General features: G+C 33.9%; 1 protein-coding gene across 1 annotated transcript in view; it reads left to right on the top strand.

Moving 5' to 3' along the window:
- The window catches only part of CPNE8 (copine 8), a 212,518-nt gene that overhangs the window by 93,531 nt on the left and 92,618 nt on the right, over positions 1 to 26,369 (top strand). The window contains exons 7-9 of the mRNA XM_041736348.1: positions 14,157 to 14,220; positions 20,940 to 21,043; positions 25,833 to 25,937. Coding sequence (XP_041592282.1) covers positions 14,157 to 14,220; positions 20,940 to 21,043; positions 25,833 to 25,937 — 273 coding nt within the window. The remainder of the gene's footprint in view (positions 1 to 14,156; positions 14,221 to 20,939; positions 21,044 to 25,832; positions 25,938 to 26,369) is intronic.

Raw genomic sequence — 26,369 nt, 5'->3', positions numbered from 1 at the left:
AAGTAGTTTACTCTGTTTTTATTATTGAAAAACTGTTTATCAAATAATTATGTACTCATTATGATTCTGTATCATGATAACTGTCTTGCTTTTCTTTTAATGTCAACATTTATATTCTGACTATAAAACGAGATCATATTTAATTTAATTATAATGTTAACAAATTATAGGGTAGCAGATGGATTTCTTGAGCACAGTCTTTAAGATTTTAAACAAAAGTTGCAGTTGCAGTTTTCTGACATTTGACATATTTTAACAGTAAAAGTAAAGTAGTATGTTTTTGTGGTAACTGGTATAGTAAAATCTTAAAAATGACACCTTGTTTGTATTTTAGAGACAAAGCATATTGCATGGAAAGATAAGATTGCAGGAGATATAAATTAAATGAATTATTAGTTTTGAAGAACTACCTGCATGGATGTTTTGTTTTTGCCTTTGGAAATGACGTAATTTTCTGCTGTAATCAGATTTCAAAAGAAAGCTGATAAGCTAAAAGTATGTTTCTTTCTACTTGAACATTAGTGTTAAAGTTTTCAATTATTGAGCTATTTATGTGGCTTTGATTTTTCTTTGTTTAACAAGAAACATGTGGTATCTTATGTCATCAACCCCAGCTATTTACCCCTCCTGCATCTACACCCCTGAGGCCTGAGCACCTCAGTGTCAGTACAGAACCAAATGGTCTGCTGACACCGCTGACTCCTGATCTCCAGCCTGGCTTCAGCCTTCAGTACTCTGTGACTTTTGAGGTGCATTTCTCCTTTCTCCTTAGGAGCTTTTTCAAAGGATATAAATACTTCCTTCAGCTGCTCTGTCACATAACCTTTCTTCTACTCATTCCCAGCCTTTTACAACTTTACCTTTTGACTCTCAGAGAAAATAATACCACAAATTATGGTAGTTGCTATATTTGTTATTTAACACTCTATCAGCCTTTGTGAGGAGCCTTCCATATATTATAACATTTATTCTTTCTTCAACCTAGCAAAAATAGGGATTATTAGTCATATTTGTACAGATGAACAGATAAGGCTTAGATAAATCAAATGCCTTGCCAGGAGCTGAACTGCTTTTTAAAAATCAGATCTGACCCCTTAATCATTTCTGTTTTTGGTTTACTGAAGAAGAAGGGCAAGATAGAGTTCACTTCCTCCCCTCTTGGTTTAGTTGAGCATACATTTCTCTTCTCTACCTCAACAACTGCCTCAATTTAAGCCCTGGATTGCACTCCACCTAGAGACCATGCTTGTGTCTTCAGCTTGTCCTACAGACATGCAACTCCACCTGTACCTTGTGCCATAGCTCTGCCTCAGTTCTTCCCATCGTGGCAAATAATATTCAAAGACTCTTCCTGTACAGCTTCTCAACTACCACTACCTCTTCAACCCAGTCTTCATGATTCTACTGAAATGGCTTGCTTCGGTGGCCCTGGTACCTCCTGTGTGCCCTATCCATAGGTGCTTATAATTTCTATCTTATCTGGCCTCTTTGTGACATTGGGTGCTATTGACCACTTCTTCCTTGAAGCTTCTCTCCCCTTGCTTTCATGACACTGTCTCTCTTAGTTCCCCCTTGTGGCTCCCTAGATAGTCCTCTTCACAGGCTCAGGAATGACTTGAAATTATGCACAAAATGCTGGGTGACATTTTTCTCCTGAAAGTGTCTCTGGCTTTTATTAGAGTCCCACATGTGTCTGTGATTCACCCTACAGGGTATGTTACTCTGGATGATGTCTTAAATGTCCCTGATTTCAGCTGTCACCTGTATACCACTGAGGCTTACATCTTACAGCAATCATATTTCTTTTGTTGGCTCTAGATGCATGTGTACAACTGCTTACTGATAATAGAATGTCTCCAAGAAACCTCTACTTGAATATGCCTCAAAAGCAAGTTTGTCATTTATTCCATCAAAACTCCCCCTTCTGTGTCCTTTCTCTGTGGTAGCACCACTAGGCAGTTTTCTAAGCGAGAGAGTGGGAGGTCCTTTTAGGCTCTTTCTCCCTCTCTTTATTTCTCAGCAGCCACACTGTCCATCTACTGTCTTGCAGCAACCCTTCTTACTTAAGTGTACATCTCTTCCTGAGTGGCCTTGAGGTCTGTGATTACTGTGTGCACCAATCTCATCTGCATGCAGTAGCTCCTACTGACCTTTTTGGAGTCAGATCTAGCATTCAGCCCTTTTCTCAATTCTTCCCCATAACCTTTGGGGGAGAAAACTCAACTCTGCAATGACACTCGAGACCCAGCAGTGTACTCGAATATTTCCAAACACACATCATGCTCCAAGCAACTTGAATTATCATCAGTAGACCATTTTCTTACATCACTGTGTCTTCTTTCTTACTTCACTATGCCTGACTCCTGTGTCTGGAAGGCATTTATGCACTTTGCCCCACTTGCCAGTATGCACCCACCTTGTTAGTCACAGTTCTATCACCTTCTCTGTGAAATCTCCCTGGGCTCTGCAAACTAGGATTGGTACCCATTGTTAGTTGTAGCAGCTTCTTATTTCAGTTATAATATTCACCCCCCTTTATTCTTACTGCATCAGTATCTGTATCAGTATGGCATCTTTATTGTGGTTTTCATCCTACTGAGCTCCTCTAGGCTAGGGACTATATCTAACTTCAACTGTATCTGTGTCTTGACTACCTAGCACAATGCCTGTAAAAGGGTGAGTACTCAATACATCTTTTTCCAATGATTATATTACAGAACCCGAGAGAATGCTAGTTGCCATGCCTTGCATATAAGTAGATAACGCTACAAATATTTGCTGCATAAATAAGCAAATCAATGATATTCTGTTTGTAATGCAATTCTGTTTTGCAAAGCTAAATAAATGATCTATCTATAGTTATTTCGTTCTTTGGACCTATAAATATGAAATACAAAATTTTATTTTCATCAGTATTTCATAGCAAGAGACCAATTTGACTTAGTATATAAGGTTAAGAAATATCATATGAGTAATTCATTTGGGATTAAAGAAGTATTTATCTATTAATAAGGAAAAAACATAGTTTTGTGTTAGGTTTACTTCCTATGTTAAAACCATTAATGTTGATGAATAACGAATGAATTTTTACATGTTTATTTCTGCATCACATTTTTTGCATTTCACTGCAGGGACATGTGGCAGTCAATTATTTGTATAGTGCTTCTGCCCCAAGCTTGAAGTCATTTCTCCCTCATGATTCAAGTATAAACAGAACTCTCATATATGAAGAAGTGTTGCCAAATTTTAGTGCAATATTACATAAATGCCTCATTGTGCCACTGGGTAACTTTGAGTATTGCATTAATTTTTTTAAATTTCATTTTTTAAAAAGAGTTAATTCAGTTTGAGTTCTTCTTGCTCTAGTTGCAATAGATTTGCTTAACATGGAAAGAGGTTTTGATATTTATCCTTTATCCAGTTAAGAACTAGCTCTTAATAGAGCCTGTGTCCTTTCTCCAATGCCGTTGAATGTAGGGATTTATTACCACTGAAAGACTAGTCCATACATAGAAAAAAAGAAAAAGTCTAGTTCATATATGAAGTTGACATATTTGTATTGAGGATTATCTCTTAATTCCTTGACCTTAACAGTTTAGGTGCCTAACACTGTGTAGTGTGGACTGTTTTTTCATAGTTAATCACCTCCTTCCCTCTCCCTACTCTCAATCAGTAAATATATTACATCTTGTTATCTTCTGGCCCACTCATCAAAGAGCTAATATGATGACCAAATCAGTACTAAGTTTGAACAGGAGGCATGCTACCAGTTTAATTTGTTAGTCTTCTTGTACATCCACATTGAGTATATGTTACTTACCTGAGGGCTTCTGAAGTTACTGTCTTGAATGCAGTGCAATTCAACAAATGCTTAGAGAACATGAATATCACATGTCTTTAGGTATAGACTTGCAGAGATGGCAGTGTATGATCCCTCCCCTTCTGGAACTCCGTGCTTTTGTGAATAATATACATAAGCACATAATCATAACTATAATGTATTGAATACTTGCTCTGTGCTATGTTTAAACACATAGGATATTAAAATGGCATTTATTATCTTGATTTCTCAGAGGAGGAGACTGAGTTTCAAGAAGATTAAACAACTTGTTCAAGGTCACAGTCATTAATTGATGTACCTGACATGTAAACTCAGCTTTGTGGGACTCCCAAATGCCTATGTCTTAGGCCTCATTGAATCACAGCAGGAGTATCTACAAGGTAGAGATGGGGGAGGAATCAACTCTAGTTATGGGAGTCAGAAGCAGCATTTGAGTGGGGCTTTGAAAAAATGTTCACCAGGTAAATAGTCTAAAGATGAATAAGAGATCCTAAAAATTTTCAACATTGAGAAAGGCTGATAAAGGTGATATCTTAAGGCAGGAAGCATTTTAAATTACTGAAGACATATCTCTTAGTGATATGACTTATTGCTTTCAGTTCAGCATAAGCATATTAATTTTCAGGGAAAATATGAAGCCTGATAGCAGCTCCTTCCTAATGTCATTAAATGTGATGTTTCATTTTTCATGTTTTCAACTTATGTAACTGAAATCATACTGTGTATATTTTCCTATGACTTGATATTTTGCTCAGAATTGTTTGTGATAACCCACTATATACTATGTGATGTGTGGATGTGTGAAACCATACTTTCCTCATTTATTTCACTACTGTATCAGTTTTATGAGTTACAAACAGATTTACCTAATGTTATGTCAGTGGGCTTTTTGTAGCTTCTAGTTTTTTTTCTATATAAGCGGTGCTACTGTAAAAATTATTATGTCTCCCAGTTGTATATAAAATATAAAATTATTTGCTTATAAAAGTGACTGTATGTCTTCTTACTCTATGCCTCGGAATGAAATTCTGAGGTCATAGGGTAGGTAGAGAATAGAAGGAAAATTTAGGGCCCATGACCTTTGCAGTCCAGTGTCACACCAGTGGTCATGTTACTTATGTGTCAAGAAGAACTTTGCAGATGTAGTTAAAATTACTAATCAGCTGACCTTAAGATACAGAGATTTTCATAATTATCTCAGTAGGGTTGATGTAATCACATGAGCCTTTAACAGAAGCAAAAAAAAAAACCAAAAACCAAAAACCAAAACAAAACAAAACAAAAAAAACCCCCATAAAAATGGAGCAAAAATTAGACCAGGAAATGAGAGAGATGCAGGTGATGGGAATGGGAAGGCTACGGGGTTTCAAAGCATGGAAAAGACCTGACATACCTTTTCTGGCTGGAAGATGTAGAGGCAACATGAAAATCATGACCATCTGTTCTCTTTCATAGGTCTATTTGTCTGTTTTTGTTCTAGTACATTCTTTGATTACTGTAGCTTTGTAATAGGTTTGAAATCAGGAAATGGGAGTTTTCCAAGGTTGGACTTCTTCAAATTTGTTTCAGCTATTGAGGTTGCTTGAGGTTCATATAAATTTTAGGACGAATTTTTCTACTTATTTATGCAAAAAAATGACACCAGGATTTTGATAGGGATTATGTTGAATCTGTGGATGGCTTTGGGTAGTATAGACATCCTAATGGTATTGTGTTAAAATTCATGAACATGAATGTCTTTCCATTTATTTGTGTCTTCTTAAATTTCTTCCAGCAATATTTTATAGCTTTCAGTGTGAAAGTCTTTCACTTTCTCAGGTTATTTCTAAGTATTTGACTATTTTTGATGCTATTATAAGTGCAATTGATTTCTTAATTTCTTTTTTCGTTTTGTTCATTAATATGCAGAAACAAAATTGACTGTTTATGTTGATTTTGTTTCCTGCAACTTTGCTGAATTTATTAGTTCTGACAGTATTTTTTACTGTGAAATCTTTAGAGTTTTCTACATATAAGATTATGCCATCTGCAAAGAGGAATAATTTCACTTCTTCCTTTTCAATTTGAAGTCTTTTATTTCTTTTTATTACCTAATTGCTCCAGCTAGAACTCCCATTCTGGTGTTGAAAGAAGTGGCAAGGGTGGACATCTTGTTTTGTTTACGACCTTAGAGGAAAAGCTTTCAGCTTTTCGCCAGTGAGTATGAAGTTAGCTGTTGGCTTTTCAAATATGGCTGTTATTATGTTGAGGTAGTGTCATTCTATTCCTAGGTTTTTAAGTGTTTTATCTTGAAATGGTGTTGAATCTTGTCAAATGCTTTTTTGCATCAAGATGATCACATGGTTTCTGTCCTTCATTCGGTTAATGTGATATATTAAACTGACTTTTATATGTTGAGCCATCCTTGACTTCCACAAATAAATCCCATTTGGTCAGGTTTATAATCCTTTTAATGTGCTGTTGAAAACAGCTTGCTAGGATTTTCTGTGGGATTTTTGCATCAATATTTATTAAGGATACTGGTTTTCTCTTATATTATCTTTGTCTGGCTTTGGTATCAGGGTGATACTGGCCTTGTAGAATGAACTTGTAATTACTACCTACTCTTCAGTTTATTGGAAGAGTTTTAGGAAAATTGATGTCAATTCTTCTGTTTGGGAAAATTCTCTAGTGAAACCATTTGGTCCTAGGCTTTTCTTTGTTAATAGGTGTTTGATTACTGATTCGATCTTCCTACTAGTTACTAATCTGTTTATATTTCTTATTTCTTCCCAGTACAATTGTTAGATTGTATTCTTCTTGGAATTTTTCCATTTCTTCTAGGTTATCCAATATGCTGGCCTATAATTGTTTGTGATATTCTCTTAGAATCCTTCTTATGTCTGTGGCATTGGATGTAATGTTCCCTCTTACATTTTTTATTCTTTTATTCTTTTTATTTGAGTATTCTCTCTTTTTTCTTAGTTTGGCTAAAGCTTTGTCAGTTTTGTTGAATTTTTTTTTTAAAACAACTTTTTGTGTGTGTTGTTTTTCTATTCTCCATTTTCTTTGTCTCTGATCTTTATACTTCCTTACTTCTGCTAGCTTTGAGTTTAGTTTGTTTTTATTTTTCTAGTTTTGTGAGGTATAAAGTTAGGTTGTTCATTTGCAGCCTTTTTTTTAAAAAAAATCTATGCGTTTAAAATTATAAACTTTGTTCTTAGCATTGCTTTCATTGCATCCAATATGTTTTAGTCTGTTGTGTTTTCATTTTCATTGTTTCAAGGTATTTCCTAATTTCCTTTGTGACTCTTTCTTTGATGCCTTGGTTGTTAAGAATGTGTTGTTTAATTTCTACATATTTGTATATTTTCTAATTTTCCCTCCACTGTTGATTTCGAATTTCATTCCATTGTCATTAGAAAATATATTTTGTATAATTTCAAGCTGCTTAAATTTGTTAAGACTTGTTTTGTGACCTCATATATAGTCTCTCCTGGAGAATGTTCCATGTGCACTTGAGAAATATGTTCTGTTGTTATTGGGTGGAGTATGCTCTTTCGGTCCATTAGGTCTAATTGGTCTATAATGTTTCCCAAGTCCTATATTTGTTTATTGATTGTTGGTCTAGTTGTTCTATCCATTGTTGAAAGTGGAGTGTTAACATTTCCTAATATGTTAGGAAATATTGTTGTTGATGTTGTATTTTCTTTTATTTATACACTGCTGGATTTTTGTTTAATATTATTTTATTTATATTTTTTTGCATACAAAATACAAAACTAATAGAATCCCACAGGTGTTATTTTTATTATTGGGCACTCTAAGTATTCTTTCTTGTCCACTATTCCTTCTTTTAACAATGAGGTTTCAGAAATGTATTAAAAATTACCTTGTGTCAGGACATCTGGATGGCTCAGTGGGTTAAGTGTCTGCCTTCAGCTCAGGTCCTGTTCTCAGGGTCCTGGGATCAAGCCTGGCATCAAGATCCCTGCTTAGTGGGAAGTCTGTTTCTCCCTCTTCATCTGCCCCTCTCTCCTACTCATGCACCCTCTATTGCTCTCAAATAAATAAAATCTCTTAAAAAATTACCTTTTGTCATTAATTTATAACTTGATTTTTTTTTTTTTGGCTGAGAAATGTGATATACCTTAGTAAACATTCTATGACATAGTATGTGATCGATTTTAGTAAATGTTCCATATATTAAAGAAAAATTTGGAGAATGAGTAGAAATCACTGAGATAAAACAAGGGCCTTGAGTCGTTAGAAGGGTTACAGTAGTCCAAGCCAAAGTGTAAAGGTATGAACAAAGGCAGTGCTAGAGGTAATGGAGAAGTAGTAAGGAATATGGAAAAGTGTTAGTTAGGAAAAAAACCAACTGCAACAATCAACAAAGTGCAGTATCGAATCAAACAAAAGTAAACCATCTAGTCTCCCAAAAGGCCATTTATTCCTCATGTATCAGTTTTGGAAAGGATTATCATCTTTAGTAATTCTGTTGAGATGTATCTTCAGCTCTCTTGGTGACGAGTTTTTTTATTCTTATATATTGCAAAATTTAGTAGAAGAATATGAGTATGTGAAACTACTTTCAAAATTGACTTTTTTTGGGTAACTTTATATTTTGATACAATTTCAGATATACAGAAAAATGACTAGAATAGTACCAGAAACTCATGGATGCCCTTTACCTAGAATTTTACTTGCAACAGATGTTAACTTTGTCCCAATGCTTTATCATTCTCTCCCCCACCTTCTTCTCTCTCATCCCCCTCTTTCATATTCTAGTTCAGAGAGTAAGTTGGAGATACTGTTGGAGACATTGTGTCTCCTTTCCTTTAAATTCTTGAGTGTGTTTTAAGATTTTATTTATTTATTCATGAGAGAGAGTCAAAGACATAGGCAGAGGGAGAGCAGACTCCCTGCGGCGAGCCTGATGGAGGAATTGATCCCAGGACCCTGGAATCATGCCTTGAGCCAGAGGCAGATGCTCAACCACTGAGCCACCCAGGTGTCCTAAGTGTGTATTTTTAAATGAGGAGTTGATGATCAAAATCAGAAAACTTCACAATGATACAAAGATGTTATCTACTCCATACTCCATATTAAGTTTTCAACAGATGTCCCAGTAATATCCATTGTGACAGTTTTTCCCTAGTCTAAAATTTAGTCAAGAATCATACATTGAATTTAGTTGTCCTGATTTTAGTGTCTTTTAACCTGGAACAGTTCCTCAGCCTGTCTTCCTTTCCTTTCTTCACATTGTTTTTAATAATCTCTTTATTTTGAAATAGCTTTTGATATACAGGAAAGTTACAAAGACAGTGCAGGGAGTTCTTGTACATTCCTCACCCAGTTTCTCCTAATATCTAATATTAACATCTTATATTACCAGTGTACGTTTGTCACAACTAGTAAACCAACATTGATACATTATACTTAACTAACTCCAGACTTTATTTGAATTTTAGTCCTGTTTTTTCTGCTAGTGTCCTTTTCCTGTTACACAGTTCAGTTCAGGATACCACACTGCATTTAGTCATCTCACTTCCTAGTATCTTCTGTTTTGTGACAATTTCTTAGTCCCTCCATGTTTGGGATGACCTTGGCAGTTTTGGGAAGTATTACAGATATTTCCTAGAATGCTCCTCAATTTGAGATTATTTTTTCTAATGCTTTTCTCATGATGAGATTGGAGTTGTAGATTTGGAGGGAAAGGCCACAAAGGTGAGGTATCCTCATTACATTATATCAGCAGGACATGATATCAACATGACTTAATGCTGGTGATGTTAACCCTAAAAATTGGCCAAGTTAGTGTTTGCTAGGTTAAAATGGTCAATAAATGGTACACATATTCTTTAGTAATATGGTGAGTTTTTTATGTTTGGAGCTATAATGTTAGATGCATAGAGTATTGAGATTATTATATCTTCCTAATTAATTGAACCTCTTATTAATGAAATAAGAACTATTTATTTCTAACAGTCTTTTTAAATTTAAAATTTATATATTTGCTATTAATTGTGGGTCCACTGGCTTTTATTGGGTTTAGTTTTTTTCCTCTCAGTATATCTTTGCATTTTTTCTTCTGAACTTTCTAAATCCTTAAATATCGATGTTTATTGTAAGTAGCTCATGGATGAATTTTAATTTTTTTTTATACAAAGCGACAGTATGATTTTAATCTGGAGCATTTATTTCATTATGATGTGCTTTAATAACTATTCCTCTGATTTATTTCTTTAATGCTTTTTATCTGCTTCACCCTTTTTTCCTTTAGTTTCTTTTGAGTTGGTTGTATTTTTAAAACACTACTCCACAATTCTCCTTTTCTAAACTCTAGGTTCTAAAATCCTTTAAAAGTTGTAGTGTGGTGAAAGTATTTACACATATTTACTTAATTTATCAAATTCTGTTCACTTAAATACTTTTAAAAAAGATTTTATTTATTTTTTCATGAGAGACACAGAGAGAAAGGCAGAGACATAGGCAGAGGAGGAAGCAGTCTCCCTGCAGGGAGCCTGATTCCAGACTCGATCCCAGCATCCCAGGATCACGCCCTGAGCTGAAGGTAGATGCTCACTCACTGAGCAACCCAGGCATCCCTCTATTCACGTTAAAGCATCTTTTACTTTCTTCTTGGACAATCAAAGAACATCAGAAGATTTGACTTAAATTTTCCCTCCCTGACTAATGCTATCATTTATATTTGCTATTGAGTTTTTAACATTTGCATTCTTATAGTCAGTATTTATTAAGATTTCTATTTTACCACCTCCTTTATTGTTCTGCTTTTATCGCAGACTTCCCATCTGTAATCATTCTCCTTCAGTTTGAAGTCCTTTAGAAATGCCTCAAGCAAGCATGCTTGGCTGTACATTCACTCAGTTCTTACTTGTTTAAAAATATTTGTGGGGCTCCCTGGGTGGCGCAGTGGTTTGGCGCCTGCCTTTGGCCCAGGGCGCGATCCTGGAGACCCGGGATCGAATCCCACGTCGGGCTCCTGGTGCATGGAGCCTGCTTCTCCCTCTGCCTGTGTCTCTGCCTCTCTCTCTCTCTCTCTCACTGTGTGCCTATCATAAATTAAAAAAAAAAAAATTGTGGTTCATGATTGCTCTTAAAAGAGATGTACACTGTATATATTCCTAGAGTGGCAGTTACTTTCTTTTAAACCTCTGAAGATATTTTCACTTGTCTTTCAGCCTCAATGTTCCTTCTGAGTAGTCAGCCCCCATTTGATATTCCTTTCTTTTTCTTTTAAGATTTTATTTATTTATTCTTGAGAGAGAGAGAGAGAGAGAGAGAGAGGCAGAGACACAGGCAGAGGGAGAAGCAGGCTGGATCCATGCAGGGAGCCTGACGTGGGACTTGATCCCGGGTCTTCAGGATCAGGCCCTGGGCGGAAGGCGGTGCTAAACTGCTGAGCCACCCGGGCTGACCTGATATTCCTTTTCTTGTAGGTCATCTGCCTTTTCTCTCTGGCCCGTTTGAACATAGGCCCTTCATTTCTGGTGTTTTGCTATGTCTCTCTCATGGGTATAGGTATAAACTTTTATTTTATTATATTTTTTATTTATGCTGCTTAGGATTCATTGGACATTTGAATCTGGAAATTGATTTTTTAAATCAGTTCTGAGGTTTCCCAGCCACTCTCTCTTCAAATAGTCTATCTTCTCTGTTCAATCTTTCTTCTCCTTCTAGACTTCTGATTAGATGTGTATTAAAACTTTTATCTTTGTTCTCCAAGTCTGTAAACCTCTTTATAATAGTTTCCATGTCTGCCTCTTTTTGCTGCATTATGGATAATTTACTTACAGCCATTTTTCAGCTTTACAGATCTTGCAGCTCACTAATTCTGCTGTGTTTAATCTCTGTTTCAATCCATTCACTGCGTTTTCTATTTCTATTACTGCTATTTCCAGAATTTCCAAATTTTTTATCCAAGTATTCTTGATTATTTTTATAATCTTTTGCTACCTACTCATATTTCCATCCTTCTCTTTAAATTTTAGGTATCTTATACATGTTTACACTTCATATATTATGCATAATATTTCCAGTATTCTGTGTTTGATTTCATAGCCTGCTGTTTCTGGAGACTAATACCTGGGGCACTTTTCCCTCAGTGTTTTATGCTACTTTGAGATGAACTCATATGTATTTTTAAACTTTTAATGTGAGGATATTCTGAGATGTAGTTTGAAGGCAAATTCTTCAAAGAGATTTTACATTTACCAGATACCTATGATCACTTTAATTAAACTGGATTCTTGGTTTGAAGTTATTTATAACTACCCAGGACATTAAAATTAAGGCAGCAAGAATGCTTGAGTTTGGAATGATTAAGAGTATTTTTTTTTTCTCTTTTATTCATCACCAAGTTTTAAGGCAGGGATTTACTTTGTAGGCCCCTCCAAAGCAGATGTTTTTATCTAATTATGCTATTATTAGGCAGCATAGTCATTGTGATATAAGCTTTATGTTGTGTATTAGTCATTTATTGAATTGTCCACCTTGTGAGTCCCCCCCCACCTTTTTTAATCTCTCATTTTTATGTCCCAAGGAACCATAGAAAGCAAACCCAAGATCAAATTCTACAGGGTCAACTCTGCTTGTCTTTCTGCTTTTCCGTCTTCAACTTCAAGTTGGTCCTTACTTTTTTGCCAGGTTATTAGAACATTTAAAAGATTTTTTAGCAAATTTTATTCAGCATTTTAAAGTATTTTCAGGTACATGTTCAGGCAGGGTGTTTAGTTTGTCATAACGTTGAATATGTAAATCTTGAGATTCACAATTAGAAGAAAAAAATGGTCTGGCTAGGTGAGAAAAATTAACTGATTACTGGAAGGATGCTAAAAATAATGTATGTAATATTTAAGAAAAAATGTACGTGGATAAATTACTTGATCTTTTAGTCATAAAGACCTGGAGAAAATGGAAAATCCTGACATGTACAGTTACCCTAATAGGGAACAAAGAGAGGGAATACAAAACTTTGTGGTAGGCAGTTTCCACATAAACTATGAGATGGCATTCTTAGGTCGAGACCACATGATGCTCTCTTGAAGAAAATATTAGAACAGAAAGAAAGAAGGAATAGAGGAGTCTTACAATAAGTATAATTTTACATTAATACATTTACAGCTCAGATATTTTAACTTTTCATTCTTTTACTTTTTTCCCAGCCAAGATACTAAAGAGTCCAGTTCCTTTACACATGGAGAACAGGGAATTATGTATTTGATGCATACATACTAGCATAGATTATCAGAGATGAGTTATATTCTTGAGGGCAAACATACTTGTTGGGTTCTAATTCCATAACTTGTAGTTCCCAGGATGAACTGAAGAGTCTGAGCTATGATTTGTGATGAAACAAAAGAAGTATGAATTATATCATGAGAGTCTTAGGATTATTCTTTGGAGGATTCTCATGGACTTGTCTCTGTATTTCCTCATGTAAAGTAGGGAGCTATCTTCACACCTTTCATTTTCCTGGTGGGCTTTGCTCTTGGTGTCAGTTGAAAGCTATATGAGCATAAATATACCAGCGTTTGGGAGTATTACTTTAGTTATTTTTTGCTTATGTGTTATATATTCTTGTTATATTTGGAGCACCTGCTATGTGTAGACCTTTAACACTGTTGGCTCACAAGAGGTCTATATCATGAATTTTACTTGAAAAGAGAAAGAGAAAAAAATATGTGATTGTAAAAGTTAGGGATAGTTACATGCTAAATTTGTAGTACTGACTTTAAGTGGCATAGGAATGCAGAGAAGGCTGAACTTTGTATGAGATTGACCAGGATGAAGTTTCGTGGAACAAATGGAACTTTATTTGAGCATACGGAAGGTTTGAGGTGAAATAGGGAACAGTTAGTGTGCTGAGGTATATTAGGGCGTGGGAATGGCCTCAAAGAAGAAATAAGCACAAATAAGTAACCATGTTGATGACAGGAGAAAGAAATATTGTAAACCAAGATGATGAATAGGTTTTAATCACATAATGGAAATCTTAGAACCCCTGGGAGAAACTTTTATTATAGATATTATTATATTAATTACATATGGTAAGCAATGAGAGGCTATTGACTATTCTTGAGCGGAGCTTGACATGTTGAAAGTGATGAAAGTTTAGCTTTATTAGGAAATGTGGATCTATAGGATATACTCAAGATTGAAACTAGGAATATATTTTATTAGGAAAGCACCCATCAATTAGTAGCATGCTATTTATTCAGTTCCATTAAAATGAAATACATAATATTAGTTTATATAATAAATATTAATATATATTATTAATGTATATAAATATTTTTTGTTATTTTAGAGGAATTCCAGGGAGGAAGTGTGGTACAATCATACTTACTGCAGAGGAATTAAACTGTTGCAGGGTAAGTAAATATTTCTTTGATTTAAAAAGTATTTCCATGGCATGTGGGTGGCTCAGTGGTTGAACATCTGCCTTTGGCTCAGGTCATGATCCCAGGATCCTGGGATTGAGTCCTGCATCAGGCTCCTCACAGAAAGCCAGCTTCTCCCTCTGTCTTATCTTTGCCTCTCTTTCTCTCTCTGTGTCTCTCATAAAGAAATAAAATCTTTAAGAAAAAAATTAAAAAAAATAAAAATTATTTCCAAAACTTATTTGAAAAGGTATTTGTGAAACTATATACTTAAGTGATTAATTCTTGAGTAATTTTAGCAAAAAAAAAAAAAAATTAAGACTACATTATATAATTCGGTAATCTTTAAAACATCATCTTACATAGTTAGAGAGACCACATTTATAGTCTAAAAGGGTTATTAGTTATTTTAACAGTCTTTTTAAGGAATAGAAATTATTAAAATAAAATAACGTCAGTATTATTGAGGGGGCATTAATATTAGGAATTATCAGTTATACCAATCAGTTCAGTTCTTGCAAAAATTTTCAAGATTTACATGTAATTTTCTAGGATATTTCTAGTCACTTGACTTTAGTTTTTTTGCATAACATACTTTTTTTTCATAATTCTAATTGAATTAATTCAGGATTTATACAAGCTCCCATCTTTTATTAGCTTAGGAATCTCACGTTTGAAGAAAGGACCAACTACCACTCCAATGAGGAATATGATAACATAGCGTAGCTCAGTATTTTTAGAAAATTGCTATTTTTAGTTGTGATTTGCTGATATAGCTATTGACTCATGTTCAGTGGTTTTACTATTGTCCAGAAATGAGGTGATGACTGTGACACTCCACATTGGAGGTAAAGATAGCTTCCTGAATCTGAAGTCAGTATTGTCTATTCATTGTGGCCCAGTGGATCCCTGTTATTTCTAGGGTGGGAAAAGAAGTTTGCCCTGATTGAATCTCTAGGGCTCTTTATTTTCAACTTCTGCTGCATGATTTTAGAAACAGAAGTTCCCAAAAGAATACTAAAAAAACTTAATACTTTGACATTATAGTTTTCATGTAGAAAACTATTATTTATTTATCTGAGTATGTAACTTGAATTTCTAGAGTTCTTTTCTTTAAAGATAATTACTATGGATTTCTATACATAATATATATCTGAGGCAATATGGTCAGAAATATGATACTACTTGCTAGCTAGTGATGGAAGCTGGATTTAGGCAGGGTAGGGTTGTTTGTTGAGATAACAAAAGTAAAGTATACTAACAGTGTTGTGGAGATGATTAAACAAAAATACTAGGATTTAAGTAGCTAAAATGCATCTAAATTGAGGCACTCTTCTTCCTCCACCATCTATGTGCCCATGGATGAGTCCGGCCACCTCAGTCTGTTTTCTGAGATGCCTGTAACCTACTCACAGTATAAGGGCATTAAAGACCATCAGACTGAGTTGAGTTCTAATTTTGCTCTGAATTTGTACTTTGTTTTATCAAATCACTCGACTGTTTTACCTTCCATATTTGCAGGGGGGAAAGAAGTCAGACATGTGAACCAGACTAGAATATTAAAAATTGTTAATTGACTCCTTAACATTAAATCTGAAAATATAACATATCCAAAAACATTTTACGTATGCTAAGAATACATTACAAAAAGTACAACACAGTACAGAAATATTATCTGTCTTATTTTTTGATAAATTAGCACGATTTCTTATAATTCTATCATCTAACCATCTTTTATGCTTCTTCTCTCTAAATTTATGTATGTGCATATAATATGTGTTTTGTATAGCGAGGGAGAGAAGAGAAAAAAAAGTTCAAGCTCAATAAGATACATGTTTTTTGTGTTGACATTAACGTGCTATTTTGTCAAAAATCTTGACATTTAGGTGATTGTGTATAAAAATGCCAATGAACACATTATTTTTAGTTGTATTTCAAAATAGAACCAAGATACCAAGGGCATAGATTGAGTATGGCCAGGTTGCATCTTAAGTATCTTCCACTTTAAATTCTGTTGTTTTCCTTGGAAGAATAGGAAGAACAGGAATGTTTCAATGCAAATGACATAGAATCTGTTACTTACTGATCTAGAAGCATTTTTACCACTCTTTCTACTACTAAAGCTTTTAGAATATCTGGAAGTATCTTTTAATATTTTTAATAAGTAAACACGTATTTATTATACTTTATAACTATAGATCTAATATTTAAGAAATACTGCTTAAATCTTGATCTAACTTAACTTACATATAGTATGTTCTGATTCTTAGCTACAACCTTATGATAATCAGCATCATTAAGATGTATAAACCATGAAATAATATTATTATGCTAGTATAGTAGAATAAACAAATATACTCAATGTTTATAGTTACTTCAGAAGAGAGAGTGCCTTTTAAATGAACATTTATGGGTACCTTAAAAATATCAGGCATTATCCCTTAGAATCTTGAATCAAATAATTTTATTTCACATTTGACATCATATAAGTTGATTTTTTTTTTCCTCTTGAAAACACATTAACTTGAGCACAAGCTTTGGAATCAGGACACTTAAATTTCAGTCTTGTCTCTTTCAGTAGTCAGCTGAGTGAGGTTATAGTCTTGGAGCTTTAATTTCTGCATTTATAAAATGCTAGAAGTCTTAATATCTCCCCCAGATCATTACTTTTCAGAATAAAAAAGGGGCAGCACTGGAGAGATGCGTAAATTATAAATTTATGCAAATGTTTATTTTTGGTGTGATAATTTTAATTTCAACCTTGTATTACAGTTTATTTAAAATGCAACTTTTGTAATATATCTAGTCAAATGCCAGTGTAACTAATTAATGTAATTTTGAAGTTATATTAGGATTATTTGTTTACTCAGTATCTTAAAAGTAGCTTGAAATTATCCACAAATAATATTTTTCATTATGATTAATTGATTGATTGATTGAGTCCATAATATTCACAAAATATGTGCTCATCCTTAGAATTGATGCTTGGAATACAATGGTGAGGGAAAGCAACAAACAACCTTGGTCCTTGTCTTTAATGTACAAGTAGTTTGTGGGAAAGACAGACATTAATCAGATGACTATGCAGGTAAATATGTTATGATATATACTAAGTGATCCAATATGAGAGAGTACAGTGGAGAGTCTAATTTTTATTGGGGAGGGGGTCACTGCAAACCTCTTTTAGAAAATAAGTTTTAAGCTTAGCCTTAAGAAATGGTTTGCCAGTCAAATGAGAGAATTCCAGTGGAATGCACTGGAACTAGCTTGTTAAGGTTGTGAGGAGGGAAGGAGTGTGTCTGGTGTGTGGTGGCAAAATGCTAGGACTGAGGGATAATTGAGACAAAACCTTGCCGAATGAAGGTGGAAAAGGCTACTCAGACCTCATTTGATGCTGAGCTTTGTAGACCATCTGAACGATTCTGTGAATGATTCTGAGTTTATCCTAAATCTGAGAGGAAACCTTGGAGCATTTTAAATTATGAACAAGATTATTTCTTTTAGGGTTTGAGAAAATTGCGATGTCTGCTGAATGGAAAATGGGTTGGATGGTTGCAGGAGTAGAAGGGGAAGAAAGAATTATGCTATTGCGCATGGCCCAGGGAGAGAGGAGTTTGGCTTAGACTACAATAATGCCAGGGTAGCCAGAGTGGGGATTTGAGGAATGTTTTAGAAGGGGAATGATGTGACTTGGCTTGATAAAGGGTCAAGAAAAGAAAGGAGTCAAGGACAGCTTCTTGGAACACTTTGGGTGGATGATGAATCGTTAATTGAGCTGGGAAAATTTCAAGAGATGCAAGTTAGATTTGAATTAGTTAGAAGTGCCTGTGAAGCATTTGAGTGGATCTCTACCCTAGGAAGTTTGTTATACTGGTGTGGAGTATTGAAGAAAAACCTTAAAATTTTTTCCGGTGGCATGAAGCACAGAGGAATAAAATAAAACAAATTTGCAGTGATGCTTATATATTTCTAAAAGTAAGTAAATGCTTGTCTTCCTTCCGGCCCCCCCTACAAAATTAGATTTCATTTGTATTAGGTACAGATAGAATCCCCAAGTTACTCACTTGGATAATCGAAAAAAAAAATTTCCCCTAGGTTTATTTAGTACATAGAGCAATAATTTTATTTATTCTTAAATTTTTGCTATTTATTTATTTATTTATGAGAGACAGAGAGAGAGAGAGAGAGAGAGAGAGAGGCAGAGACATAGACAGAGGGAGAAAAGGCTCCCTGCAGGCAACCTGATGCGGGACTCCAACCCAGGACCCCGGGATCATGACTTGAGCCAAAAGGCCGACGCTCAACCACTGAGCCACCCAGGCTATTTTTTATTTTTAATCAATTATTTGTTTTGCAAATCTTAAGGAATATAATTTGAAAAATTACAACTTGGTATCATGTTTACTAGTGATGAAAACTTGTTTTAATGATATTTAATCTCTGTGAGGATTTATTCACAATCATTTAAAAACGTGTACATTTCGGTAACCTATTACGCATTTTGAGTATATCAGAATGTTTTTTGGTAGTTTGTGTTTTGTTCCAGGTGCTTTGGGAGAATGTCTCACAGGAGGGATTTTTTTTTTTTCCTCTGTTGCAAAAACAATGCCCTTGTCCTGTGTTCTTAGAAAACCATTCTCTCCCAAGGGCATTTTAATATATGTGAAGGTGAAAGGGCATTCAAACCAGACCAAAACAAAACAAAATTCAAAACCAGTCCTCCTCTTTCACTTTTGCTCTGATTTTATAGTTTGTCAGGGTGATTTTCTTACTGCTTCCTTAAAGAAGTAAGTAATTTGATCTTTCAACCTCAAATTTGAAAAATGAACATGGGTGAGACGTTTGAGGTGATAGAGGTGTTCATATTTTTCTTGCCTCTGTTCTTTTAATTTTCTTTAAAATGTATATTGGTTGCTATGCCTGTTCAGAAGTGAACTCTATAGGGGCACTTGGGTGGCTCAGTGGTTGAGCATCTGCCTTTGCTCAGGCTGTGATCCCAGGGTCCTGGGATTGGGTCCCTGCATGGGGTTCCCTGCAGGGAGCCTGCTTCTCTCTCTGCCCGTGTCTCTGCCTCTTTCTTTCTCTGTGTCTGTCATGAATAAATAAATTAAATCTTAAAAAAAAAAAAAAGAAGTGAACTCTATAATGAGTGTTCCTCTGGCAGACGTTACCATATCTGTGCTAAATACCAAAGTAAAATGACACTGTACCAGTGCTTTGAAAACCAGAAATCTAGAGCTGTGAACTTTTCCAAAGGCAAAGATACCTTCTTCATCTGTCTAGTCCCAGATTCTAGCCTGGTTATTGCTTCAGAAATGTTTGCTAAGTAAGTATATGAATGAATGAATGAGTGAGTGAATGAATGAATGAATGAAAAAGAGAGATAGTGTTCTTTTGTGTAGTGTCCCAGAAATGCTAAAAGGAAATAATGAAAATTTTAGTTGGATGTTTAATAAGTACTGCTGGACTCTGTGAAATTTAAGAAAAAAAAAAGTGCTGAATAAAAGTGCCTTTTAGTAGACACTTCCACTAAATAGTATTTAAAACTGCAACCTCTTGTGAATCTGAATTACTTTGACCCTCCATCTCTTTCTAAAATTGTTAGCATCTCCTTTCAGTTAAAAAAACAAACAAATCCAAGATACTGATTTTAATTGTTAAATTACCATATATTTTCCATCTCTTAAAGGTGCTCATCCTATGTAATTGAACAGTTTTAACTTCCTCAATTTATTATACTACAACTTGCTTACTTATAAGCTAAACTGTGTAGCTTATGAGTGCTTAAATATTTACACCAATAAAAATTTTGTGATGTGTTTGGCATAAAAATTAACATCCAAAGTCATAAACCACAGATAAGCATGGAAGTGCTTTACTTTCCTTGAAACCCAATATAATAGGAATTATTATTTAAGACTTTGTGATGGACTTGTGTATAATTTAAAAGGAACCCTTTTTTCTGTGTGTGTCCTTCATGAATAAAATAAATAAAATATTTAAAAAAAATAAATAAGGGATCCCCGGGTGGCTCTGCGGTTTGGTGCAGCCTTCGGCCCAGGGCGTGATCCTGGAGACCCAGGATCGAATCCCACGTTGGGCTCCGGGTGCATGGAGCCTGCTTCTCCCTCTGCCTGTGTCTCTGCCTCTCTCGCTCTCTCTCTGTGTGTGACTATCATAAATAAATAAAAATTAAAAATAAATAAATAAATAAATAAAAGGATCCCCCCCCCCCCCAGATTGCAAACTTTGTGGTCAGTCTCTATCTGTCTTGAACTTCATTTAATGAGCAAAGACATATTAACATCTAATACATGGTAGATATGTAATTGATGCTTAGTAATTATTTCCAGAGAAATTAAAAAATACTTATGTTTTAAAAGTGTGTACTTGAATAGTTGGAGATGGAATGAAGATCTTGTATTGCAGTATTGGATACCTATATTATCTACTTAGTATCACTTTTCCAGGGAGAAATGTTAGAGGTTTTTAAAAAGTAATAGTTCTCTGACAAGAACAAAACTTCCAGAGTCAATTTTTTAGTCTCACAATCCTTTAAAAAGTAATTTTATGTTGTCTGAGATTCTTGCACACTTGGCCATTTGCATTAAAGTGGTGAATTTGTTTTCTTGTCAAGTCTTGCTTGTGATCTGCAGTTTCTAGTTATTTATAACCCAGGTTTTGAGATATTTTATTAATTTTGTCTGTAGGATGCTGTTCTGATGCAATTTTGTGCGAACAAATTGGACAAGAAGGACTTTTTTGGAAAATCAGATCCTTTTCTTGTATTTTATCGAAGTAATGAAGATGGCAGGTAGATTTATCTTTTATGTATTTTTACTCTCTAGTAAGAATGATACTTGAACTATTATTTTTTTCTTACAGAAGCTCAGTAAATTGATAAACAGTAAAATATTTTGGTATTTTAAAAATTGATTTGATTTTACATCTAAATAACAATGTGTAATTTTACAAGCATCTTACATGTTTTGTATATTTAAAATGAATGATTGTCAGCTTCAAAGAAACCTCTCCTCTGTATTTTCCCTAAAATTATAATATTGCCTTAATAGTATCGAAGAATTATATTTTTGTGGAAATCTCAAACACTAAAACTAATGTGTTTAGTTATAAAATTGAAGTCTTAAACCATTTTCTTGGAGAAGGATTAGGATTTTATGGGTTGCTTTTTATACTGCAGGGTTTGGGAGGTTTTTTCCCAATAATATTTGTCTAGCATGCAATAACATTTTTCATTACATTTTAGTAATTTGAGTATTTTTATTCTTTCTTTCTTTTCTTTCTTTCTTTCTTTCTTTCTTTCTTTCTTTCTTTCTTTCTTTCTTTCCTTCTTTCTTTCTTTCTTTCTAATTTTTTTTCTTGGAGTTCAATTTGCCAACATATAGCATAACACCCGGTGCTCATCCCGCCAAGTGCCTCCCTCACTGCCCATCATCCAGTCACCCCAACCCCCTGCCCACCTCCCCTACACTACCCCTTGTTCATTTCCCAGAGTTAGGTGTCTCTCATATTTTGTCACCTCACTGATATTTTCTAATTTGATTATTTTTAGTCATCAAGATTAAACTGGTTTCTGTGTGATTTGAGATTGTATCCATGAGTTATAAAGTATAATATGTACAATTCTACCATTAAATATGTTTTATTATTTCTGTGATTCATGCTGTACTGTCAGTATCTGTGGGAAAGGTTAGTGGTAAAATTATGGGCCAACGTTCTATCACTTAGATTTCAATCATGACTGTGCTACTTAATAGCTATGAAACCATAGGCAAGTTTTTTAACCCATATGTGACTCAGTTTCCTCATCTGTAAAATGGGCTAATAATCATAGCTACTTCACAGTATTGTTGACAGTGAGTTACTGCAGAAGCATGCTTAGTACCTAAAATGTAATTGTTAGCTGTTATTATTATTAATCTTAATGTATAAGTTTTCCTTAACTGTATGCAATAAAATATTAGCTAAAAGGAAAAATGTTATTTTAAGGTTAAAAATGAAGGGAAGAAAGTAAAAAAAAAAAATAACCTGTCACTACTGCTACACTTACAAATGAAATTATACATGTTAATATTATGTAATAAGTATATAAAATGTTACATAAAAGTAGAAAGTTTGCTATTTAGGGTGAATACACTGGGCAGGATAAAATGATGCTTTACTTATTGTGAGATTGTTGATGCAAACTACCATGCACACAGAAACTGTTGGTTATTATTGCACTTTTCCTACTTCTGTTCTATCTTTGTGGTAAAAATGTCAGAGTAGTATTTGCATCTGAACACTACTTTTACCCATGTGGAAAATATTGGACAATAAAGAAATTAATCATTTCATAATTAATCATAAACCAGTCATTTAGTTTTCTCTACTAATGAGTGGTTCAGGATTTTCTAGTCACAATGCTGTCTTTTCCTGTCTGAACTACTTGTTTTCTTGTTTTCTCAATTTTATGTTTTTATTCTTATTAGTTTTGTTTATAAATATTTGTTGTACAATTATAGAATTTCAGTTTCTCACACATGTAATATTACTGGTGAGGTTTATATTATGAAAATTTATTATGCTTATTAAAGTGGAAGTAATTTATTCATTAAATGAAATGTAAATGTTAAAAAAGTATAATTAATAAAAAAAATCGCAAGTCATTTAAAAACAACTGTTGCTAAAATTTCATGACTCTCATTTCAGAAAACTCTCCACTTATATTTATACACAGAAAACTAGGTCACCATCTATATCCAAATATATATTTTAAAGCATATATATGAGTATATTTATGTATATTTATGTTTTGTTTACATGAGTTTTGAATGAGTAAAAGTGCTTTTACTCCTTTTTATGTGTAAGTCTGTTTTTAGCTGCAAAGATTTTAGTTTTGTTTCTAATATTTATTTGAATATGAAGCTGTTTCAAAAATTGTCTGTTGCCTTGTTTGAAGCTTGTTTTATAAGATAGAGAAAAACTTAGTTTTTCCTAGGAGCATTACTAAAAATCTTTAACAATACATGATTATACATTTATTTTCTTGCTGTCACATTTATTTAGCAACTTAAACTGTATTTATAATTAGGTAATAATTTTCCCTTAAAATACCTGTTTTTTGGCAAATGGTTTCATTTAAACTATTTTAATGAGGCTATTTAATAAAAATATTTTTCTTATAATACTATTTGTAATATATGTGCAGTTATATTTATGCAGCAATAAATAAATAACTTGCCAAGGTGAGTCACTTAAGAGCAAAAGTTTCAAGTGTTAAAGTATTTAATTATTATGGCTGGTGATATGAAGAATATAATAGAAGTTTTGATTTAACCATGAATATAAGGGTAAAAAAGTCCATAGATTTTTTTTGTTGAACATGTTCATTTGAAGATGGTCAGTTGGTTGTTCTATTATCTACTCCCTGAGGGGAGCCTGCTTCTCTCTCTCTCCCTCTCTCTCTGTCTCTCTCTCTGTCTCTGAATGAATAAATAAAGTCTTAAAAAAACTAGTACTGTTGACCTTGTACAAAATGGGTTTAAACTTCACAGGTCCACTTACACCTCGGTTTTTTTTAAGATTGTTTAAAATAACATTTTCTTTTCTCTAGCTTACTTTATTGCAAGAATACAGTATATAATACATATAACATACAAAATATGTGTTAATTGACTGTTCGTGTTACCAGTAAGGCTTCTGGTCACAGTCAGCTATTAGTAGTCCAGTTTGGGGAGAGTGAAAACTTAAATGCAGATTTTTGACTGTGTGGTAGACCCATGCCCCAAACCCCTGCATTGTTCAAAGGTCAACTATATGTGTAGTTTTGTCCCTATGAATTTTTTAAAAATATTTTTGTGTACTATCTTTTCTCATTTGACTCCTTCTGTTTGTTCCCTGTCTGCTCCTCTTTTATTTCCATTGTTTTTCTTCTGTTTTATTTATTTATTTGTTTGTTTGTTTTTCTTCTGTTTTAGATGCTATATGATAACCCTTTCTGAGTCTGCTCAGTCTGTTCTCAATCTTTCTTTTCTTGCCTTTTGCCCCTAAATTGTTTTGGGCAAGTCACCTCTGAGAGCTTTTGACCACAGATACATTCTCTTGAGCTCTGTCCATTTAGCAGCAAGAGTTTGTTGTAATTGGGCAACGATACTACCAGGGAAGAGGATGGCACTCATGACATAAATCTTTAATGAATAGTGGATCTTTTTTATCTTTCTGTTTGATCTCTTAATAGAAATAGACTCTTCTTGCTTGAGAGGAGGAAAATGGACTTGGAGTCTTTTCAAAATGAGAGTATTTTCTTGTGGATGTTAGGTACAGTATGGTCATTATGGTCCTTATGTAATATCCTCATGTTCATGATTGTTACAGGTGTCCCAGTGTTTGGAAAACATTACTAAGGTCTTAGTGAGGACTAGGTTTGCATATCATTCTGACCAAAATCATTTTGTAGCTCGTGAACTGCCACATGTATTTACATTAGGCCAGAACATTTTCAGCAGCTGATCCATGTATGGAGATTTAATGGTTTGGTAGAAACAATACTGAAATTTGAATCAGAGAACCAACTTTACCACTACATGGATTTTTTCTCATTGTGTATTCTTTAGATCTATAGAGCCAACAGTTTAGATAAAGAAAGAACCATAAATTGAGTTTCTCACTATAAATTCATGATGTTTATCTTAAGCCCTTGGGCCTCTCCAGGAATCCTACTTTTTCGCTTAATCCATCAACTTTTCCTCTCTCTGAGACACTTCACCACTTCTGCCCACTTCCTTTACTGAGGATCATGCTTCTCATTTCATAAGAAAATTGAAGAAAAAAAAATTGAAGCAGTTGGAGAACTTTCTCATGATCCCTTCATAGCATCTCCCATATACTATGCCTTCTTGAAGGTTCCCAAGGTTGACTCCTTCATTGATGCCCTGGATCTCAAACACTTTCCTCTACTTAAGGACATTGCCCCAGCCTTTCTTCTCTTTCTCTTATGTGTCATAAATTGTTTCCTATCTGTTGTATCTTTTCTAGCAAATAGTCTTGCTATTTTTTTTTTCAATATTGGAGTGAAGAATTTAAAACAAAACCACAAACCTTTCTATGGATTAATATATCCCTGAAGCTATCTGCACTTTCTCTTTATAGCTAAATTCCTCAAATTTATTCTTTACACACTTTGTCTCTGTTTCTCTTCTCTGTCTTAAATCCATCCCAACCAAATTTTTGTCCCCAACTCTACAACAAGGTAATTTTGTTGAGGATGCCAATGACCTCTTAGCCAGAGATATTTTTCACTATTGTAATATGTCATCACAATTTTTATAGAGATCATTTATAAAGCAGCTTTAGAATTTATTGAATCTGCAAAAGATTATTTTTCATAAACTTACCCAAAATCTCATTGGTTTATATTGTAGTGAGCTTATCTTTAAAGTTTTAAAACCACAAGTCTATTTTTACTAAGTCATATACCAGCCACAGGGAGACTCACAACATTCGTTCTACACAAAAAAGAAAGAGAAAAATGACTACTAAAGCAATATATCATAATCGAATTATGAAAATAATTGAATACCCTTTTTTGTTTGTTTTTACAGTTTTACAATTTGTCATAAAACAGAAGTTGTCAAAAATACTCTAAATCCTGTATGGCAAGCATTCAAGATCTCGGTCAGAGCATTATGTAATGGTGATTATGACAGGTAAAATAAATGACAACTTTTTGGAGAATTTTGGATATTTACTGTAGAATTTGTATCTAAGAATCTAGACTTTTAAAAAATTAAGGTGGCTTCTTTACCTATGTGAATGTGTATTTAGCTTGGCATAGATGATTTATTCAGAATTTTTTTGAATAACTTTTTTCTTAATCCATGATGATTTGGGGAAGAGGGAAAATTTGACTAAAGTTTGGTGAACTGATTGATTTTCCAAGACTAAAATATGCAAAATGCTAAAAATAGATTAAATATTAGTTTCTTTTAATATATTATTCAAAAATTACTCTAGAATTTTAATTGCCTCAATGCTTGCATTTGGTATTATCTTTCTAGGGTGGAATAAGTAAATATACAAGAGACACCCTGAAAGAAAAGAAAATAAATTGAAAGTAAAAATCCAGTCTCTTTATTATT

This window comes from Vulpes lagopus, chromosome 21 (assembly GCF_018345385.1).
Source record: "Vulpes lagopus strain Blue_001 chromosome 21, ASM1834538v1, whole genome shotgun sequence".
In the NCBI taxonomy this organism is placed as follows: domain Eukaryota; kingdom Metazoa; phylum Chordata; class Mammalia; order Carnivora; family Canidae; genus Vulpes; species Vulpes lagopus.
Note: the sequence above shows the minus strand (reverse complement) of the source record. Positions and strands in the feature narration are given on the sequence as shown.